This window comes from Bos indicus x Bos taurus, chromosome 14, assembly GCF_003369695.1.
Source record: "Bos indicus x Bos taurus breed Angus x Brahman F1 hybrid chromosome 14, Bos_hybrid_MaternalHap_v2.0, whole genome shotgun sequence".
In the NCBI taxonomy this organism is placed as follows: domain Eukaryota; kingdom Metazoa; phylum Chordata; class Mammalia; order Artiodactyla; family Bovidae; genus Bos; species Bos indicus x Bos taurus.
The window spans coordinates 44,321,322-44,341,054 of NC_040089.1; the positions used below are offsets into that span (position 1 = coordinate 44,321,322).

The 19,733-nt window shown below is 37.5% G+C and overlaps 1 protein-coding gene across 2 annotated transcripts in view; it reads right to left on the reverse strand.

Annotated features, from left to right (window-relative positions):
* The window catches only part of ZNF704 (zinc finger protein 704), a 259,616-nt gene that overhangs the window by 187,275 nt on the left and 52,608 nt on the right, over positions 1-19,733 (reverse strand). For both annotated transcript variants that reach the window (XR_003514479.1, XM_027561253.1), the window contains exon 2: positions 11,030-11,271. Coding sequence is in view for 1 of the 2 variants with exons in the window: in XM_027561253.1 (XP_027417054.1) it covers positions 11,030-11,271 (242 nt within the window). In the remaining variant the exon portion in view is untranslated. The remainder of the gene's footprint in view (positions 1-11,029; positions 11,272-19,733) is intronic.

Below are 19,733 nucleotides of genomic sequence, written 5' to 3' on the forward strand. Positions count from 1 at the left end.
TCCCCAACCTTTTCGGGGGGGAACAGCTTTCTGCTTTCTGTGAAGATTACAAAGCACAATACAGGCGAAATGCCATACTCCCCATGCCTCTAAGCCTCCTTACAAATGTGGTGCAGCTGTCTGGCACTTTCGCCAGTGATAGCTCTGTGTGATCATTAACACTACCTGCTTAGTATTTGTGAAATTACATTGTATGTGCAAAGAATTGAGGTGATATTTTGAAACCCACATGGCTAATATATTTACCAATTAGTGGTTAGAGAGCATGGTTTTTCCAAAAACAGTTCACAATTACCAGTATTTAAGATTCAAAGTTGTGTTTTATTCAGTGGCTTTTGCACAACTTGGTACAGTGGTCACATTCAAGTAACCTCAAAGATTAGAGTTATCCTGATGAAATCAATCCCAGGGAACAAAAATGCCAAGTTTGAAGCTCCAAGACTTTGGCCACCTGATGTGAAAATCTGACTCATTGTAAAAGACCTTGATGCTGGGAAAGACTGAGAGCAGGAGGAGAAGTGGGCAACAGAGGATGAGACGGTTGGATGGCATCACTTATTCAAAGGTTATGAGTTTGAGCAAACTCTGGGAGATGGTGAAGGACAGGGAAGCCTGACGTGCAGCAGTCCATAGGTTTACAAAGGGCTGGACATGACTTAGCAACTGAACAACAATGTGATTTGATGAAATCTCATATTCTGAAGATGAAAGCCACATTTTATTTATTTTCTAGTACATGGTCACAAATTGGATATACAAAATAGCAGATAACCTTATGATATGCTATTCTTAGAAAGGGGCAGAGAAATTAGGCAAATCTATCAAGTGACTGAAACTTATTTAGGAAAGTGGCTGAAAGTGATGATTTAGGAAAGGGGAGTGCACGCACTCCATTAAAGAAGCAAATGTTTGTCAAATCTGGTCAAAACAAACCCTGAACTGGGGAGAGTCATCAAAATCTTTTCATCATTTAGAGATTAAACTCTAGGAGCAGCTCTTGCCCCAAGAAAAGCCAATATGTGAATATCAAGATGTGGAGAAATGATAGTTATGTTAAAATAAAATAAACTAGCAAGCACGTCTAGTAATGTGTTTACATTATGATTGTGCTTTGACTGCTTCAGTTGGTCTATATACTATTCTTCATAAATACATTTATTATTCATATAACTTTTGCTCAGAGAGTGCAGGCCTTTGTTACTATAGTTTTATTGTTAAAGGTAATTTGGATTTAACATGTTTAAAACCAAACCCCTTCCCTCCATCCAATCTATTTTCTCTTGTATTACTTCTGAATTACTTTTTTATTTAAACAGCATCACCAACCACTTTATCCATCCAGATATGCACAACACAGTTTCTGGAACCATCCCGAGTACTTACTTAAGCTTCCCATCTGCTTTATTCCCCCAAGTTCTGTAGAGTCTGCACTTCACACTCTTGAACATAGCCCTCTGCTGTGATGCTTCTGTCCTAGTTAAAGGTTTCACAATGATCTCTTTCAGATTTCTACATCTGCCTCTTATTCTTTCTGCCTTCAGTGTCAGAGCTTACACAGATGTCCTCCCTACCTTCTCATCTCCACAGGTACCTGGTGACTTTTCCGAAATGTCAATCCATCACTTGAATAACTTAACAGATAAAAATCAAATTCTGAAAGTATTTCAAGTCAAGGCTAACTCTCCAGCCTAACCCCTTAGCCCTCTTCCACCCAGAAATCTATATATAGGAGGGGAAAAAACATAGGTCAATATTTAAAAGAAGAATCAATAATAGCTTTAAGCTAGAAACAAAGTAAACCATTTGTCCTTTGGAGTCATTCTAAAAAATTATATATTTGTTGTATTTTCTACTTTACCAGTAGTATGTTTTCATTAACTATTTTGTTACTATATTTAAAAAATCATAAGAAATGCAGTAAGTGTGACAACCCAGGTCCAAGCCTAAAGTCTTGACTTGGCCTGTTAGCACTGGTAACAGATGCTACATAGGGAATGTCAGAGTATCTGGTAACAACTAAAGAGCCATTTTCAAACTCTGGAAATGAAGCTGCTTTCATATTTTAAAAAAAGCCAGAACTGTGGCTATATCAACTTAACCTTTCTTTTATTTGGATGGAATTTAAATATTCTCATAGCAATTATAATAATACAAAAACATTAGTTGTTCACAACTGGAAAGGAAGAGACATACTTGGATCTGTGCTGCAGATTGTTTTTCTAACTAAATATTCCCTGATCCACAGACGCTGAAATGTCTCTCTCCTTACGTGGGCTATTCCTTCGTCCCTTACTAACCCTTAAGAAACACTGCGGTAGAAGGCTGCTGCTCCACTGCATCTCTGTGAGTGAGGCATTTTCTTCATGTGTGTCGGAGCAAGAAAAAAAGAGATATCCCCTGTCTTGGGGATAAATGATAAGCTGGACTGAAAGGTATAATAACCAATGTTTTACTCTGAACATGCACTGTCCAACAGTCCTCACAACCTCTGTAGCTACTGATCATTCGAAATGTGCCCAGTCCAAACTGAGAGGTGGTGTAACAGTAAAATACACGTTGAATTTTTTAGACTTAATATGCAAAAAAGAATGTAAAATATCTCACTGTTGCTTAGTTGCTAAGTCATGTCCAACTATTTGCAACTCCATGGACTGTACTTTTGTTCATGGAATTTTCCAGGCAAGAATACTGGAGTGGGAAATAAAATATTTGTTTCTCCAGGGGATCTTCCTGACCCAGGGATTGAACTCGTGTCTCCTGCACTGGCAGGCAGATTCTTTATTGCTGAGCCACCAGGGAAGTAACACTTTATATTGATTAAAGGGAAATAATGATATTTGGGATATGTTGAGTTAAATAATATGTAGTATTGAAATTATTTTCACCTATTTCTTTATCCTGCTTTTAATGTAACTATTAGAAATTTTAAATATGTAGCTCATATTTTACATATGCTCAAATTTTACATATGTAACTCATATGAAAACTCTATTATACAATGCTGCTCAGACACAATTTGTTTTAAATAAATGACCAACATCTTGTTTAATTATTATTTGCCTTTCTGTAATTAGAACAGAATACAGAATTTATATTGGCAGGAGGAAGTAGGGAGTGGGAGGTAGTGGGAATCCAATTGTTTCTACTCCCTCATTGTTTAAATTTTGAACAGAAGTAGGGAGGGACAAAAAAAAGATGTGTAAAATCTAAACATAAACCGATTCTTCAGAGGCAACCAGTGGCATCAGAAAAGCAGAATAATGGCACTCTTAAGCATTCTGGAATATTCCCACATACCCAACCTGTGCAACAAAGTCAGTGATCCACTTAGTACAACAAAGCTACCGGTCCACCAAAAGCTTTGGGTGTTAAATTTTCTCCATTTTGCTGCTAGAAATGATTTACACAAAGAGCATTTATTAATTATCTAAGAACTTCCTGGAGGTGATGCCTGCAGATGCTTGAATGTCACACTTCTTAAAAAATGAAGTACAGTTGATTTACAATACTGTGTTACTTTCATGTGTTCAGCACAGTGATTCCTTTTTTTTTTTTTTTTTGCATGATAGGTTATTAAGAAATACAATAATCTTATAATTAATCTTATAATCTTGGGTATAATTCCCTGAGCCATACAGTAAATCCTTGTTGTGTATCTGTTTTATATACAGTAGTTTTTATCTGTTAATCCCATACCCCTAATTTTTCCTTCCTCTCCACTCTCCCCTTTGATAACCATACATTTATTTTCTATGTCTGTGAATCCATTCCTTGTTTGTATAGATTCATTTGTATCATTTTTTAGATTCTACATATAAATGATATCATATAATTGTGTCTTTCTCTGTCTGACTTATTTCCATAAGCAAAATACTCTCTGGGTTACTCTTCCAGTATTTTACTCAGCACTGCCCAACTGATACAAACAGCATATCCTTCATTAATAGCAAAGTGACTTAAATTACTTATTATTTTAAAAATCCACATTAATATGCAAAATTCAAAATTCACAATGAAGTTATAAACAGGTGGCACATTCTAATTTGGCACTAATGTGGTACTTATGATAAAGAGATATAAAACAAAATGATTGTAAATGAGTGAAAAGACCGTGATGTTGGGAAAGACCAGGGCAAGAAGAGAGGGGGGACAACGGAGGATGAGATGATTGAATGGTATCACTGACTCAGTGGACATGAGTTTGAACAAACTCTGGGAGAAAGTGGAGGATAGGGAAACCTGGCGTGCTGCAGTCCATGGGGTTGCAAAGTGTCAGATATGACTTAGCAACTTAGCAACAACAAACGCCATATTTAAAATCAACACAAAAAGTGTGTAAAGTTGTTTCTTACACATACATAATCTGAGCCAAACTTATATCACAAAAGACAAACTTTTCTAAGTTATCACTAAGAAAATATTGCCAGTCAATGTTATCAGAGTCAGTACAGGAAAGAGAACCACTGTTTTAGAACTACTGGTTCCTGACTCACCTTATTAACAACTTTCATCATTTCATAGGCTATTATGAGAATAGAGTTGTAGCATATGTGCATTTAGATCACAGAAATTCAACTATAAGCATTTGGCAGGAAGAGAGAACCTAAAAAAATAACACAACAGACAGAAGTCCCACCATTCGGTTCAATAAAATTTTGTGTAGGAAGGGAGAGAATAATTGTCTTTTTTTCAATCGGTTTCTGATCTCAAGTCTTTAATGGAGGGTGCTGGTCTCACAGGTGATCAAAGACATTGTAAATAATAACTTTGTTTCTACTTAATCTTGATTTATTTGTTGACTTTAAATCCCTGGCAAGATGTGACTTGATGGTGTCCTGATGGTACAATGTGTTTCTCTAAGTCCTGATGTCAATTATGTGGGTTCCTAGCAACTTCCTGTCTCTGTCCTCTATCCACATTACTGAATTTGTGCTTTGGGAAGATCATTTTGGCTGTTGTGTAAGAAACAGAGAGACTGCAGCAAGAAAACAGGAACAACAGTTATTTGCTGACCTAAATTACTGAAAGGATAGGAAGGGATGCAAGTGGATAAAGGTTTCCTGGAAAAGCTGGTCTTAAAAGCTACTTTGTAGAGATTGCTTTGGTTCTTAACAATTATATAGCATTAGTCTTTCTCCAACATAGGTAGGTACATTTATATTGCCCTCCCAAGATATGTTGTTAAAACTGGACATATTCAATGTTCAATGAGATTCTTCGAGACCTCTAACAGTTTCCTTCTTTTCAGTAGTTTCATACTGGTTACAGAGCTTGTGACCAGAAATGTTTTTAATACATTTAAACATTAAACATTTGCTCCAGAAACTGCTAGGCGTCTGGTGATTCAGAAATGATGATAGCAATCTTGCCTTATCTCTCACTTCATTCCAGGTTAGACATAAAATACTTTTCTATCAGTCATACACAGCACATGAAAGACAAAGAAGAAAATGTGGGGAACACCACTGAGAATGACGGTCCAAATTAGTTCACAATTTTCCATGTACACATAAGATATTGCTTGTAGCTCAGGTCCTTTCCTGACTTTGAACTTAAAGGTTAACAAGCTTCTGAAGTTCTTTTTAAATGATACAATTCCCAGAGAGGCATTCTATAAGGAGAAGATGACTTCATTTTACCCAGCAAGTGATATATCTGACATCACTATATTTTAAAACCCTGCAAAACAAACAGGGCCGTATGGCTCAATTTTTTTTCCAACAGCAAACTAACAATCTGGAGTATTCTAATAAACTGCTGTTAGGTCTAGGAATATTTGGGGCCAAAATTTTCTTTTTTTCCCTAGTTATAACTAGTTTGCTAATAGATTTCTTTAGCTTTAGAGTTATAATTAGAAGACAGTTACTACTTTGCATAATCACATTGTAATTGTTATTTGGGTGAAATCCAACCAACTTAAGCATCAGTACTTCCAAAAAAACAATGTCTGGCAAAAAGAGAACAACAAATGCCATGCTCTAATGGGTCCAGGTTATCTAATAATATTTGCCTAATGGTTTAGTGTTGTTTTTTAAGAGGCTCAACAGCAAGTGACATTAGAAATCCATGTATTTTAAGGCATCACAGTTATAACTGGAAATAAGTTAATGTTCTCTGATAAACACTAATGATGATAGTTAGAAACAAAAATTCACGTGGGGTCAGAAACCTAGCCGCCTTCGGTCTGTCATTTGTTAAATTTATGTTCCAGTGGCTGAATTTACTTCTAGTGCCTGGAGAATTTCCAAACACACACATCTCTTGCTTCAAAAGCCAAGAAGCTCAGTTGTAGGCCCCAGTTCTATAGAATGAATGAACACAACTATGTTTCTAGCTGCCCACTCTCCTATCCACTTTTTAAGTTGATTATTCAGCCTTCCCAGAAACTTCATAACTCTTTCAGGAAATTTCATCCTTTGTTCAATCAGCGAGCCCTTTGCTATTGCTTACAACCAAGAAACCTCGCATCTACTTCAAAAATACACATGAGTCTTCCCACTTCATGTCAGCTGTCACTACTCTAGTGCAAAGTCCCATGACATCTCTTCTGTACTAAAGCAGTAACTTCCTGACTAGTCTCACTGAATCCATTCTTGTCCCTCTCCAACCCAATCTATGCATGCTAAGTTACTTCAGTTGTGTCCGACTCTGTGACCCCACGGACTGTATAGCCCACCAGGCTCCTCTGTCCATGGGATTCTCCAGGCAAGGATACTAGAGTGGGTTGCCATGTCCTCCTCCAGGGGATCTTCCCAATCCAGGGATCAAACCCGCGTCTCTTATGTCTCCTGCATTGGCAGGCGGGTTCTTAATTACTAGCCCACCTGGGAACCTAATCTATATGTAATGTGATCTAATGATCTAACACCTAAATACAAAAGTAGCATTAACCATTCTTCTCCATAAAATTCTTATTAACCTAAATATATACTTTAAAAATCATTACCACAATCAATATAGCTCAACATGATTTGGCTCCTGTCTGCCTCTCCAACCTCATCTCCGGCCGCTCTCCCCAGTTCTTTGTGCTTTAGCCACACAGGCCTTCCCTCTTACCTTAGGGTTTTCATGCATATTCTCCCCTCCCTAGAACACCTTCCTCCCTAGTCAATCTAACTCTTCCTCATTGTTTAGGTGTCAGCTAAAACATAGTTTCCTTAAAGAGAGCTTTCCTTATGCTTCAATATAAGTCTTCTTACTTATGAACCTCATAATGTCCTGTACGTTTAATAGATTGAATGTCCTGGACATTATAAATTATATAATTTATAATTATATATTTATATTTGTATTGTTTAGAATATCTCTCTCCTCAATTCTATGAGAGCAGGAAATATATCTAATGTACTCTACATTGTATTTCAGTATCTGGTACATAAAAATCCACATAACTAATAAATATGTTGAATAAATTAAAGAAATGCATATTACTCAGTGAAAGAAGCCAGTCTGAAAAGGCTGCATAGTACATTATTCCAACTACAGACATTCTGAAAAAGACATAACTACGGACACAGTAAAAAGATGACTGATTTCCAGGAGTTCAGGGAAGGGAAGGCATCAATAAGTAGAATATGGAGTATATTTTAGGCAACAAAAAAATAAATACTCTGTATATACTAAACATGTCCTTATACATTTAATGCACAACACAAACAAGCATAGAAGTAAAATTTAGGACCAAAATAATGACAGATGGAAGGGTGTGATGTGTGTGGGGACACAGGGTATGTGAGAAATCTCTGTAACTTTCTTTCAATCTTGTGAACCTAGAACAGCTCTGAAAAAGAATAAAAGCTTTCAAAAATAAGGTATTGAACAAATCCCCAAAAAAAAAAAAAAAGAAATAGAATACATAACTTTATAATCAAGCTAAATGAATTAAACAAAAGGTAGGAAAAAGAAAACATAGTAAAGCATGGTTTAAAAAAATTAAGATGCAAAATTATCAGTAATTACAATGAATCAGATATCAGTAATTATAATGAATGTAATAAGTTAAATATCCTATTTTAAGAATATGCTCTATATTTCTGTGTTCTGGATTGTTTTCCCAACTACAAATAATAAGATGAAAAATATATCTCTTTACTTTTTAAAAATAAACCTAATTATAATAATCCAATTTTAAAAAAGAAACAACTGAACAAAATTTGGGAAGTGTATATAAAGAAGTGATTTCCCAGGTGGCTCGGAGGTAAAGAATCCACCTGCTGATGCGAGATGTCAGTTCAGTCCCTGGGTCAGAAAGATCTCCTACAGAAGGAAATGGTAACCCACTCCAGTATTCTTGCCAGGGAAATTCTATGGACAGAGGAGGCTGGCGAGCTATAGTCCATGGGGTCACAAGAATTGGATACAATTTAGAGACTAAATAACAACAATATAAAGAAGTGCTTCAAAGGAGTCATAGCATATAACTTACAGTTGTAAAGAAGAAAAGTCTATAGTTAACAATCTAAAACTCTATCCTAAGAAACTAAAAAAAGAGGAGGAATTTAAACCCAAAATAAGCAGAAAGAAAGAAATAATAAAAAATAAATCAGTGAAATAGAGAATGGACTAACAACAAAGTCAATATATGCAAAAGCTGGCTCTTTGAGAATAGCCAAAGTGGTAAACTGCTAGTCAGACTGGTTAAAAAATAGATAACACACTGACCAACATCAGAAATGAGAGAGGGAACATTACTGTAGATTCTCAACATTTTTTTAAAAGGCAATATTATGAACAGCTACATGCTGTTTAACAATTTTACATGTCATGGATAAATTCTTTGAAAGACACATATTACCAAAATTGACTCAAAAACAAACGTGAAACCTGAATAGCACTAGAGTTGACCCTAGAACAATGTGAGGGTTAATTGGCATATAACTTACAGTTGGCCCTCGGTATCCATGATCCCTCCACATCTTCAGATTCAGCCGAGGACCATGTAGTGCTATAGCATCTACCATTGAAAAAGATCTGCATTTAAGTGAACTTGTACAGCTCAAACCTGTGTTGTTCAAGGGTGAACTGTATACAAATCTTATAAATTGAATCTGTAATTAAAAAAACACTTCCATAAAGAAAACTCCAGGTCCATTTGGCTTTACCAGTAGACCTACCTTTTAAGGAAAAAAATACCACAAAACAAATTCAGAAAACAAAGAGGAGGGAACACTTCCTAAACCATTTTATGAGGCCATCATTAAATTGATATCAGAACCACACGACAAGATCCAAGAAAATAGAATGATAGGTCAATGGGTGGAAATAAATGAATCCTTAACAGATTTTTAGCATAAATTATGAATTCCAGGTCTCTTAACATATAAAATGGTCTAATGAAAATTTTCCATAGAGTAAGTTCTATAGAATTGCAAGTTGGCACCAAACTATGTGACAGTGGGAAGTCTAATTCTTGTCCTAAAAGCTTAGGAAAAAAACAAAACCATAACTCTTCACATTCAAATTACATGCCATTCATTTTACCTGTGAGTCAACCAAATAACAGATATGAATTGAAGGGCTTATCAGGTTCAGATCATGATAAGACATTTCATAGTGAACTCCCAGTTAAAGGAATTAATTCTAAACAATTTAGCATGTACTTTATATGAAAAAATTAGACAAGCAAATAATTCCAAGTAGTTAAGCAGAGGTAATGAACATATGAAAAGTTTCAATTAAAAGTTAAGAGAAAGAAAGAGGTCTATAATTTTACAAAGTCTGACAAATTTGGTATCAGAATAGAAAAATACATAGTTTTTTAAGAGAAGATACTTTTTATTTCATGTAAAAATAAATTAAATTCTAATTACAGGCAGTGAATAGGTAGAAAAGGAATATTTATTCCTTTTCCAAAGATACTATTTTCCTAGTTAGCTGTCAGAAACCACTTGCACAAATGCAGACCTTCTCCAACAACTGCTTATGAAGTTTCATTATAGATGGTTTTTGGTAACAAAATATATTTCATGTATTAAAAATCAGCAAGCTTTCATGCTACAGCATTTCCTTTCTTTTCTCCACTCAACAAATATTTACTGAGCCCTTAATATATAATTAAACATGGTCCTAGTGCAGGAATGCAGCATAAACAAGATGGACTAAAATCACAGCCGACATGGAACTTACTTTCTAGCTGAGATACATGAGAGGCCAAAAAATAAGTTAAGTTCTAGCATGTATCTTCCACTACTATTCCACTATAATGCTGCCACAATATTATCCTCTGATTCAGTGCTGTTGGATGCAGTTTAAGTAGAATTACAATGTGATAAAAGCCTTTTGATATTGCAGATAAGCCCTCTTGGCCCAATTCTAAGCTAGATCTGTCTTAAAAGGATTATCATGATATAAACCAGGGATCACCAAACTTTTCCTGTAATGAGTCACATATAAATATTTTAGGCTCCACAGGCCACCTACGATCTATACTCCATATTCTTCATTTTTTAACCCTTTAAAAATGTAAATTTATTCTTATCTGGCATGGAATTCTCCAGGCCAGAATACTGGAGTGGGTAGCCATCCCTTCTCCAGGGGATCTTCCCAACCCAGGGATCAAACTCAGGTCTCCTGCATTGCAGGTGGATTCTTTACCAGCTGAGCCACCAGGGCAGCCCTCTTATCTGACAGGCCAAACAAAAACAGGCCAGGGGCCAAATCTAATCTGCAGCCACAGCTCTCCAACTCCTGACCAAAAGATCTGAATATCCTTGCTTGTAAGTGGCTATGCTCAGTCCTACACTTTGTATTTCTTTTAATTTTTTTTATATTTCTTCTCTTGCTATTTGTTGTTTATTTGCCAAAATCTAATAAAACATTCTTTTCTAGAGCTACAGTAGTTCGACTGCTACAGCCTCAAAGTCAGCTCTGAAGAGCAGAACCACCTGCTCCATTTCACACAAGCAACAGAAAGATGTTCTCAGCAGAAAAACCTTCTACGTCTGTGTACTTTAGAGAATACAGCACAGACAGTACCTGCTCTCCACTGACTTCCTGGGGCAGACATATACAAGGTCTAATGGTCCCTTACCTTGCTGGAGGAACATCAATATTGGAAGAAACAACTTTTCGTTTTTGCTCAAGGAGACAGATGGAACGAGTGTTTTCTTTTTCATGGTCAAGTGCTCGGTTAGCTTTTTTGGTGTCTGCTGTTTTCACATCTTCCTCCATGGCCAAAGGAAACAAGTGTTGATGGGACATTTTTTTACTAGAGTCACGTTTTAAGTCCTCTGTTTGAAATGTGAAGGTCATTTCCCGCTTAATGCTTCCCACCTGTGAAACAAAACACAAAAATTCTCACTCACCCAAAATATCAGCTTTACATGACTATGTGCAGATGGCCAGAGGACAGACCACAGACACTGCTGTCCCTGTTCATCTTGAAGATTTTTTAATTTAAATGGGGGAAATCTAACATGGAAATAAAATAACTGACTTTACAAAGGTACAATTGATGTGCTGCCTATCATAATGCAAGCAAGAAGCATCATGAGCACAAGAGAAGCCTTTTGGATGGGCAAAGATTTTGAAGACTTGAAAGCATGAGGCTTCTAAAAAAAATGAGAATTTAAAACATCATTGTTTTCTCTTCTACAACTGAGAAAACTCAAATAAATAAATTCTTAAATATTTCATGCTGATTATGCTTAACAGAGGTTCAGTCTCTGGGTTGGGAAGATCCCCTGGAGGAGGGCATGGCAACCCACTCCAGTATTCTTGCCTGCAGAATCCCATGGACAGAGGAGCCTGGTGGGCCAGTGTCCACAGTACTGCAGAGTCGACACCACTGAGTGACTAAGCACAGCACATGCTTAGCAGAAGAGTGCTATACATATAAAAAAATCAAGTCTTAAATCTTAGACTATGAATAATGATCTTAACCCCACTCTTTACCTCATGAAAAATGTGTTTTTTTTTTATTCTTTATCTATAGCAGATTTGATCTTAAGGAAATCCCTTCATTAGTATGACAATTAAAAAGTCATAACACTGGAACTTCCCTGGAGGCCCAGTGGTTAAGAAGCCATCTTCCAATTCAGGAGACGTGGGTTCGATGCCTGGTTGGGGAACTAGGATCCCACATGTCGAAGGGCAAATGAGCACCTACATGCTGCAACTATGGAGCCCACAAGCTCTGGGGCCCATGTACCACAACTGGTGTGCCCACACCCCGCAAGTCATAATAATCTTTATCATTTTTAACTAAATGCAATGTTTAAGACAAATGTACATTTAAATGTCAAAGGAATTATATCTGGTGATTTCAGAGTTTAGAATTGTGATGGATGAAAAAGGAGACTAAAGTTAAAAAAGGGAATTTTGTATCTTGTAAGATGACTGGCACTGTTCGTGAAGTTTGGAGTGACCTTGTTAAGCCCTGGGCTTCCCAGATGGCTCAGCTGGTAAAGAATCTGCCTGCAATTCGGGAGACCTGAGTTCAATCCCTGGGTTGGGAAGATCCCCTGGAGAAGGGAATGGCTACCCACTCCAGTATTCTGGCCTCGAGAATTCCATGGACTGTACAGAGAGTCAGACACAATTGAGTAACTTTCACTTTTTACTTTGTTAAAGTCCTAAGTGTACAAAGAAGAGCTAGACTGTCAACCCGGAGCCTCACTAATCAGTGGAGAATGTTTCAAAATATGCGTGTCTATGAGACATTTCACAGGTCAGAGTCACTCTCTCACGAAGTCCATGTGTAGAGTCAGTAAACCTTCACTCACCCACTTAAATAGAAAGTATGCTCGTTTGTCTCTTTTTGATTTTAGGTAGGAGAAAAAGCACAAAGAATTTGATCAAGTAGATTTAGAATTTATAGAGCTAAAGCCACAAATATAGGGGATTTTTCAGAATGAAATGAAAGTATGTGTGTTCAGTGAAGCGGAGACTGGCAAAATATGGTATGAATGGCTAGAAATTTTGAGACTAAGGAAAAACTTGAAGCTATATGTTTGTTGGAGCCACAGAACCAGCTCTCATATGTGTTCTCCTTGAGCCCAGGGGTAACTTGTGTGCCTCAGGATCACCGTGGCTGGAATGTATCTTTCATATGAACCCAGAGCCCTAAATTGAGCTCCCTGCTCTCGTTGGCCTGCACTTGTCAGGCAGAAGAGACTATCTTCCACGGTGTTCCTGCCACACTGAGCCCATGCTCCACAGGACAATGTCAGTCACTTTGGTATATTTGCAACTCATTAAAAAGTTACCATATTTCTTAAAATGCATTAATGAATGAACAAAAGTAAGAGTCCAAGAAAAATGAGTGCTTTTAAGAGCTGTTTCAATGACATCAATACTCAATAGAGAGGAATAAGAAACTATTTCATACTTCTAAAATTCAATACATTTTCAATAAAAATGTAGTTTGGAAAACTAATATAAATGTTTTAAAATATCCATCACTAATCACTTTCAGTGCAACTTTTTCTGCCTGGAGGTGGAAGGGAGTGGGAGGCATTTTTTTCACTTCTATAGCAGCTCATTCCCAGCTATGTTACAAAAGGAATACACCAAACACCAGCCACAAAAGATGAAAACAAAGGCCTGGCTTTGATGATTATAAATAGTTTCTCCCTAAGTGTCAAGTATTACATTAATTAAATATTTAAGTAGTCATTAGTATTAAGTTGTAGCAATAATCGACATCCATACCTCCCCAGGGACCAATTCATCTGATTAAAAGAATTCAATCCAAAGAGAGGTGGGGTTGAGGGAGAACATTACAGGAAGGTTAGCTTTTAGCTTCAAAATTTTAGGGGAAAAAAACAGCATTTGAAGCAAACTAATACAAAGTAGAATAAATTTCCTGCAGAAATGATAGTATAATCGTATATCATGCTCTTAGCCAAGACTTCATAATAAAGTAAGCTATGGTAATATTCAACAATGTAAGCTATAAATCTTCCATAATACATTCTAAACATAAAATTAATCTCTAAATGGTAATCAAGAAAGTTTAGCAATGTAATGAAATTCAAAGACTATTCAGCCCAGACTCCTTGTATAAAAGTGGAGTTAAAATGAGTTAGCTAAGATCAAAGAGGACAAAAAAAAATGCAGAGATGAGCAAGAGATTTTTGATACTTTGAGTCATGTGTTCCACTGTTTGTAAGGCTGGTGGAAGGAGTGGGTGACAGATGTAGATGTTCATTATATCTTCATGCTTTAAAGTTTACATACATATATATATATAAAACATGCTCTTTTTAATGTTCTTCCACTCATATCAGATGTCACATTTTTTCAAATTTTAAAAGGAATAGTCACAGGAGAGAAGAGAGTAGAGAGAGAACATGAAGTCAAATCTTGAGACATGGGCTCAGAAATGGCCCAGAGAAACAAGGTAGTGGCTGGAGAGGATGCTGAACCAGGGAGAAGGTTCTAAGACAGGAGGTAACAGAGCGTGTCTGAATGCTGAGGCAGGATGGAAAGAAAGGGATGAGTGAGGGTTTGCAGGAGTAGTAGAACGGGGCAGGGCCAACATCCAGCCATCACACCACCAGCAGATCAGCAGAAGAAAGCAGCAAAAGGAAGAGATAACCTCAATTCAAATTGAACCCCTATTAGATTAGCAGAGGAGAGCAGCTAAAGGAAGACAGGATCCCACTTACATGAGATTTCCAGAAAAGGCAAAAGCTATAAAGACAGAAAGCAGATCGGTGGATTACTTGAGACTGGGGTTGACAAGGGAAACTGATTGCAAATGGACACCAAAGAACTTTGTGCTGTGATGGAAATGTGCTAGAACAAGCCTGTACTGATTTGCACCATGCTGCCAAAGAATGCTCACACTACCGCACAATTGCACTCATCTCACACGCTAGTAAAGTAATGCTCAAAATTCTCCAAGCCAGGCTTCAGCAATATGTGAACTGTGAACTTCCTGATGTTCAAGCTGGTTTTAGAAAAGGCAGAGGAACCAGAGATCAAATTGCCAACATCCGCCGGATCATAGAAAAAGCAAGAGAGTTCCAGAAAAACATCTATTTCTGCTTTATTGACTATGCCAAAGCCTTTGACTGTGTGGATCACAATAAACTGGGGAAAATTCTGAAAGAGATGGGAATACCAGACCACCTGATCTGCCTCTTGAGAAATCTGTATGCAGGTCAGGAAGCAACAGTTAGAACTGGACATGGAACAATAGACTGGTTCCAAATAGGAAAAGAAGTACGTCAAGGCTGTATATTGTCACCCTGTTTATTTAACTTATATGCAGAGTACATCATGAGAAACGCTGGGCTGGAGGAAACACAAGCTGGAATCAAGATTGCCGGGAGAAATATCAATAACCTCAGATATGCAGATGACACCACCCTTATGGCAGAAAGTGAAGAGGAACTCAAAAGCCTCTTGATGAAAGTGAAAGTGGAGAGTGAAAAAGTTGGCTTAAAGCTCAACATTCAGAAAACGAAGATCATGGCATCCGGTCCCACCACTTCATGGGAAATAGATGGGGAAACAGTGGAAACAGTGTCAGACTTTATTTTTCTAGGCTCCAAAATCACTACAGATGGTGACTGCAGCCATGAAATTAAAAGACGCTTACTCCTTGGAAGGAAAGTTATGACCAACCTAGATAGCATATTCAAAAGCAGAGACATTCCTTTGCCAACAAAGGTTCGTCTAGTCAAGGCTATGGTTTTTCCAGCGGTCATGTATGGATGTGAGAGTTGGACTGTGAAGAAGGCTGAGCGCCGAAGAATTGATGCTTTTGAACTGTGGTGTTAGAGAAGACTCTTGGGAGTCCCTTGGACTGCAAGGAGATCCAACCAGTCCATTCTGAAGGAGATCAGCCCTGGGATTTCTTTGGAAGGAATGATGCTAAAGCTGAAACTCCAGTACTTTGGCCACCTCATGCGAAGAGTTGACTCATTGGAAAAGACTCTGATGCTGGGAGGGATTGGGGGCAGGAGGAGAAGGGGATGACAGAGGATGAGATGGCTGGATGGCATTGCTGACTCGATGGACGTGAGTCTGAGTGAACTCCGGGAGTTGGTGATGGACAGGGAGGCCTGGAGTGCTGCGATTCATGGGGTCGCAAAGAGTCGGACACGACTGAGCGACTGATCTGATCTGATAAATTTATAAAAAAAAAAAAAAAAAACCCAAACAGTATTCTTACAATGGGATGAACATTATGATATACAAATTGTACCATAATAGTGCTGTTGATTAAAAAAAAAAGGAAAAGAAGAAAGAACCAGACCAGGAATAAGTGGTATAGAAAGTATATTTCCCAAGAATTTCCTAGACCAGAAACTGGGAACCTGTGCTGCAAGAGGCAGACACGGAGTGCTATGACAACGCAGGCTGCTGCGAGTAGCTGTGCTAATATAGTTCACAAGTAAGGCTGGCTGAAATCCAGTCCCTCCTCAAGCCAGGTCCCCAGGCCTCTTCACCCATGGAAGAGGGACATTTTTCTAATTCATTCATCTGGAGAAGAACTTTTTATCCTTTATTTGCCCAAAGAGGGCACTCTTACTTGTTTTTGTTCCCAATTTGCACAATGCCCTGGTGACAAAAGGAAACGCTTCTGGAGGTGTGGAGGGCCTGGGCCAAGTTAGCTTCCTTCCTTGAAGCTGGTATCAATTAATGATGTGACTCATATGAGCTGATATTTTTAATAATAGAAAGCTGAGGAAATCTGAGAAATCTTTCGTATCACAGCTCACACGGAGGCAAAGGGTTCAACAGTAGAAGATACCCAGAGAAAATAAACACACTCCCCAAATCTAGAAGTCCTGGGTGCCAAATAATGAAGGAAAAAAAAAAAAAAGCAAAACTCTTAATTAGGAATTTTGAGAAGAAAACACAAGGCAGAGGTTTAGGAATAATCTTAGTCTAGATTTTTAAAAATGCATCTCTTGCATGAGGAAGGGTTAATCTGATTGTATCCCACAGTGACGAGACTGTAAGTTGGAAGGCAGTAGTATTTGATTCTGGTTATCTAATTTCAAGATGGACATTGACAAAGCAGAACAAACACAACAGGGTGATCAGGATGACAAAGGATCCTATTGGAGGAACTGGGAATATTTCATCTAGAAAACAGAAGGCTTAAGGTTCACACGTAGCAGTAGGAATAGTCACTCAGTCATGTCCAACTCTTTATGACTCCATGGACTGTAGCCCGCCAGGCTCCTCTGTCCATGGGATTCTCCAGGAAAGAATACTGGAGTAGGGTGCCATTCCCTTCTCTAGGGGATCTTCCCAACTCAGGAGTGGAACATGGTCTCCTGCATTGCATGTGGATTTTTTTACCATCTGAGCCACCAGGGCGGGCCCACATAGCTACTCTTAAATATGTGCAGAGCCCTCTTGAAGAAGAGAAATTTGAGTTCCGTGTTTCTTTGGAACGAGGGTCGATGGTGCCCACTTCTGCTTCCAACTGACTCCATTTTGACCGTACGGTTTGCTCTCTCTTCCTGTTCCTTCTCACTCTTCCACACATTGTGAGTGAAACACTCTGTACCTATAAAGAACACCGACTAGTTTTCACCTGACTGTGATTTCATGAACTCATAATCTGTGAAGCAGGCGTTATCTTAGAGACTCTAGTCTCACTTCAACGTTTTCTTTTTCATTGTTCCTGTAGAGCCTGAGTGTACTTTTCATTTTTTCAAACATTCATTTATTACAAAATATATGCTTGTTAAAATTTCCATAAAAACGTGTGTAAGACAATATGGGGACAGCTTTATATTCCTCCCCATTCTCCTCCCAACCCTGTCCAGTCAGGTCCAACCCCTAGAAAGAACAGCTTTTAACAATTTACTGCAAAGCCTTCACTTATTTAAAATGCATTAAATTCCTAACTGCATATATGTCTGTCTGGGGTGTCTAAACACCAATGTACTGCATGTATTATTCTGCAACTTATTTTTTCACTTCACAATAAATCACAGGCATCTTTTCATGTTAGTAGTAAATGTACTACATTTAAGTTTTGAATACGGTAACATTTCACAAGATCATATTGTTTAGCCTTTCCTTTCCTTCCAGACATTGAGGTACTTTTCAATTTTTCATCATTAAACATAATGCCACAATACATACCATTGCTGTATGTATACATGTACCTTTATATACTTGTGCAAGTCATTTTTGTATGAAAAATTCCTGGAAGTTAGAATTGCAGAGTCAACCAACCAAAATTTTTCTTTATGGAGGGACAAACTGTGGGATATCCATACAGTGGACATACCACAAGGTCACTAAAAAAGAAGACCATCAGAATAAATCCATGATGTATTATGAGGAACACATTCGCTCGTGATTTACTAAGAGAAACAGGTAAGCTGCAGACTAATATATTAGGCAGGATTTCACTGCTCTTTGAAAGCAAAGTAGTTTGTTAAAAAGTTACACACCTATGGGCCAAGAAGGTTCTACTTCTTTCCTTATATAATTAGATACTGTATACACACATACAGACACACAAACAAGTTCAAGTGGTGAGATTATGGGGAATTTCTGAGCTTTTTTTAAGGTTTTCAAATTTTAAAAATTTAAACAAAGAGACAATTTTATAGAGATTCATAAAAATTGTCAGGAATAATGCTCTTTGCTGGTCAACATATGAGGGAACTGGCACTCTCAGTCGCTGTTGGTGGGAACATACATGTTGGAGGAGGCCAGCATGCAAAAGGCAATGGATTTAATGGTACATCCCTCTGATTTAGCAATTCTATGTCTATGGGGAAAAAATATCTAGAAAAGCACACAAGAATGTTTAGCACAGAATTTCTTATAATATTAAAAAATGCAAATTCCTGAACAGTCATCAATAAATTGGGAATTAAATATGAACAAATAAAATGTATAGTTAATAACAAAGACATATTTCTGTATTTATGAAGTGGAAAGACATTTAATATACTATTTGAAAAAAGGAAATCCAAATGAGTCTTATGTAATATAAACTTGGGGAGGAGGGATATATATATATATATAGAGAGAGAGAGAGCGCGCGCGAAACAATTCTGAAAGGACATTCCAAAATGTTAATGATTTTCCCTGGAAGCAGACTTACAGTCCAATTTTGTTTTTACCCTGTTTGCAATCTTTACAATGTTCATGTATAGTTTGGTATTTTAAAACCTATAAAGTTATTCTAAAAAAAATACACATTATTTTTATATAATTAAGTTTCTCAAGAATACAGCACTTACATAGTGTTTTTTTTCTTCTACCAGCTTTCAGTTATTAGTATACATGTATATGCATGTGTGTGTACTCAGTCACTCAGTCATGTCCAACTCTTTGCAACGCCACGGGCTGTAGACTGCCAAGCTGCTTCTGTCCATGGAATTTTTCAGGCAAGAATACTGGAATGGGTTGACATTTCCTCCTCCAGAGGATTTTCCCAACCCAGGGAATTGAACTTGTGTCTCCTGGGGCTCGTCCATTGGCAAGCAGATTCTTTACCACTGAGTCACCTGGGAAGCCCATATTTCCTATACTAAAGGGGAAAATTAATTACAAATTATCCATCCAGTTGCACTATTACTTCCCTTGATTACCAGTACCTCTCAGCTATATCGTACTACAATGATTACCTTGAATTTATATCGTACTTGAAGTTATATCGTACTACAATGAATTCCTTCTTCCTACCCAACACAGAAGCCCTTCAGCAGCACATCACAGACACGCTCTTTATTCAGTGTAATTTCTTGCAAGAGAACAAAGCTTCAGTGTTCAATTATATGAGAATACTACCAATTACCAAG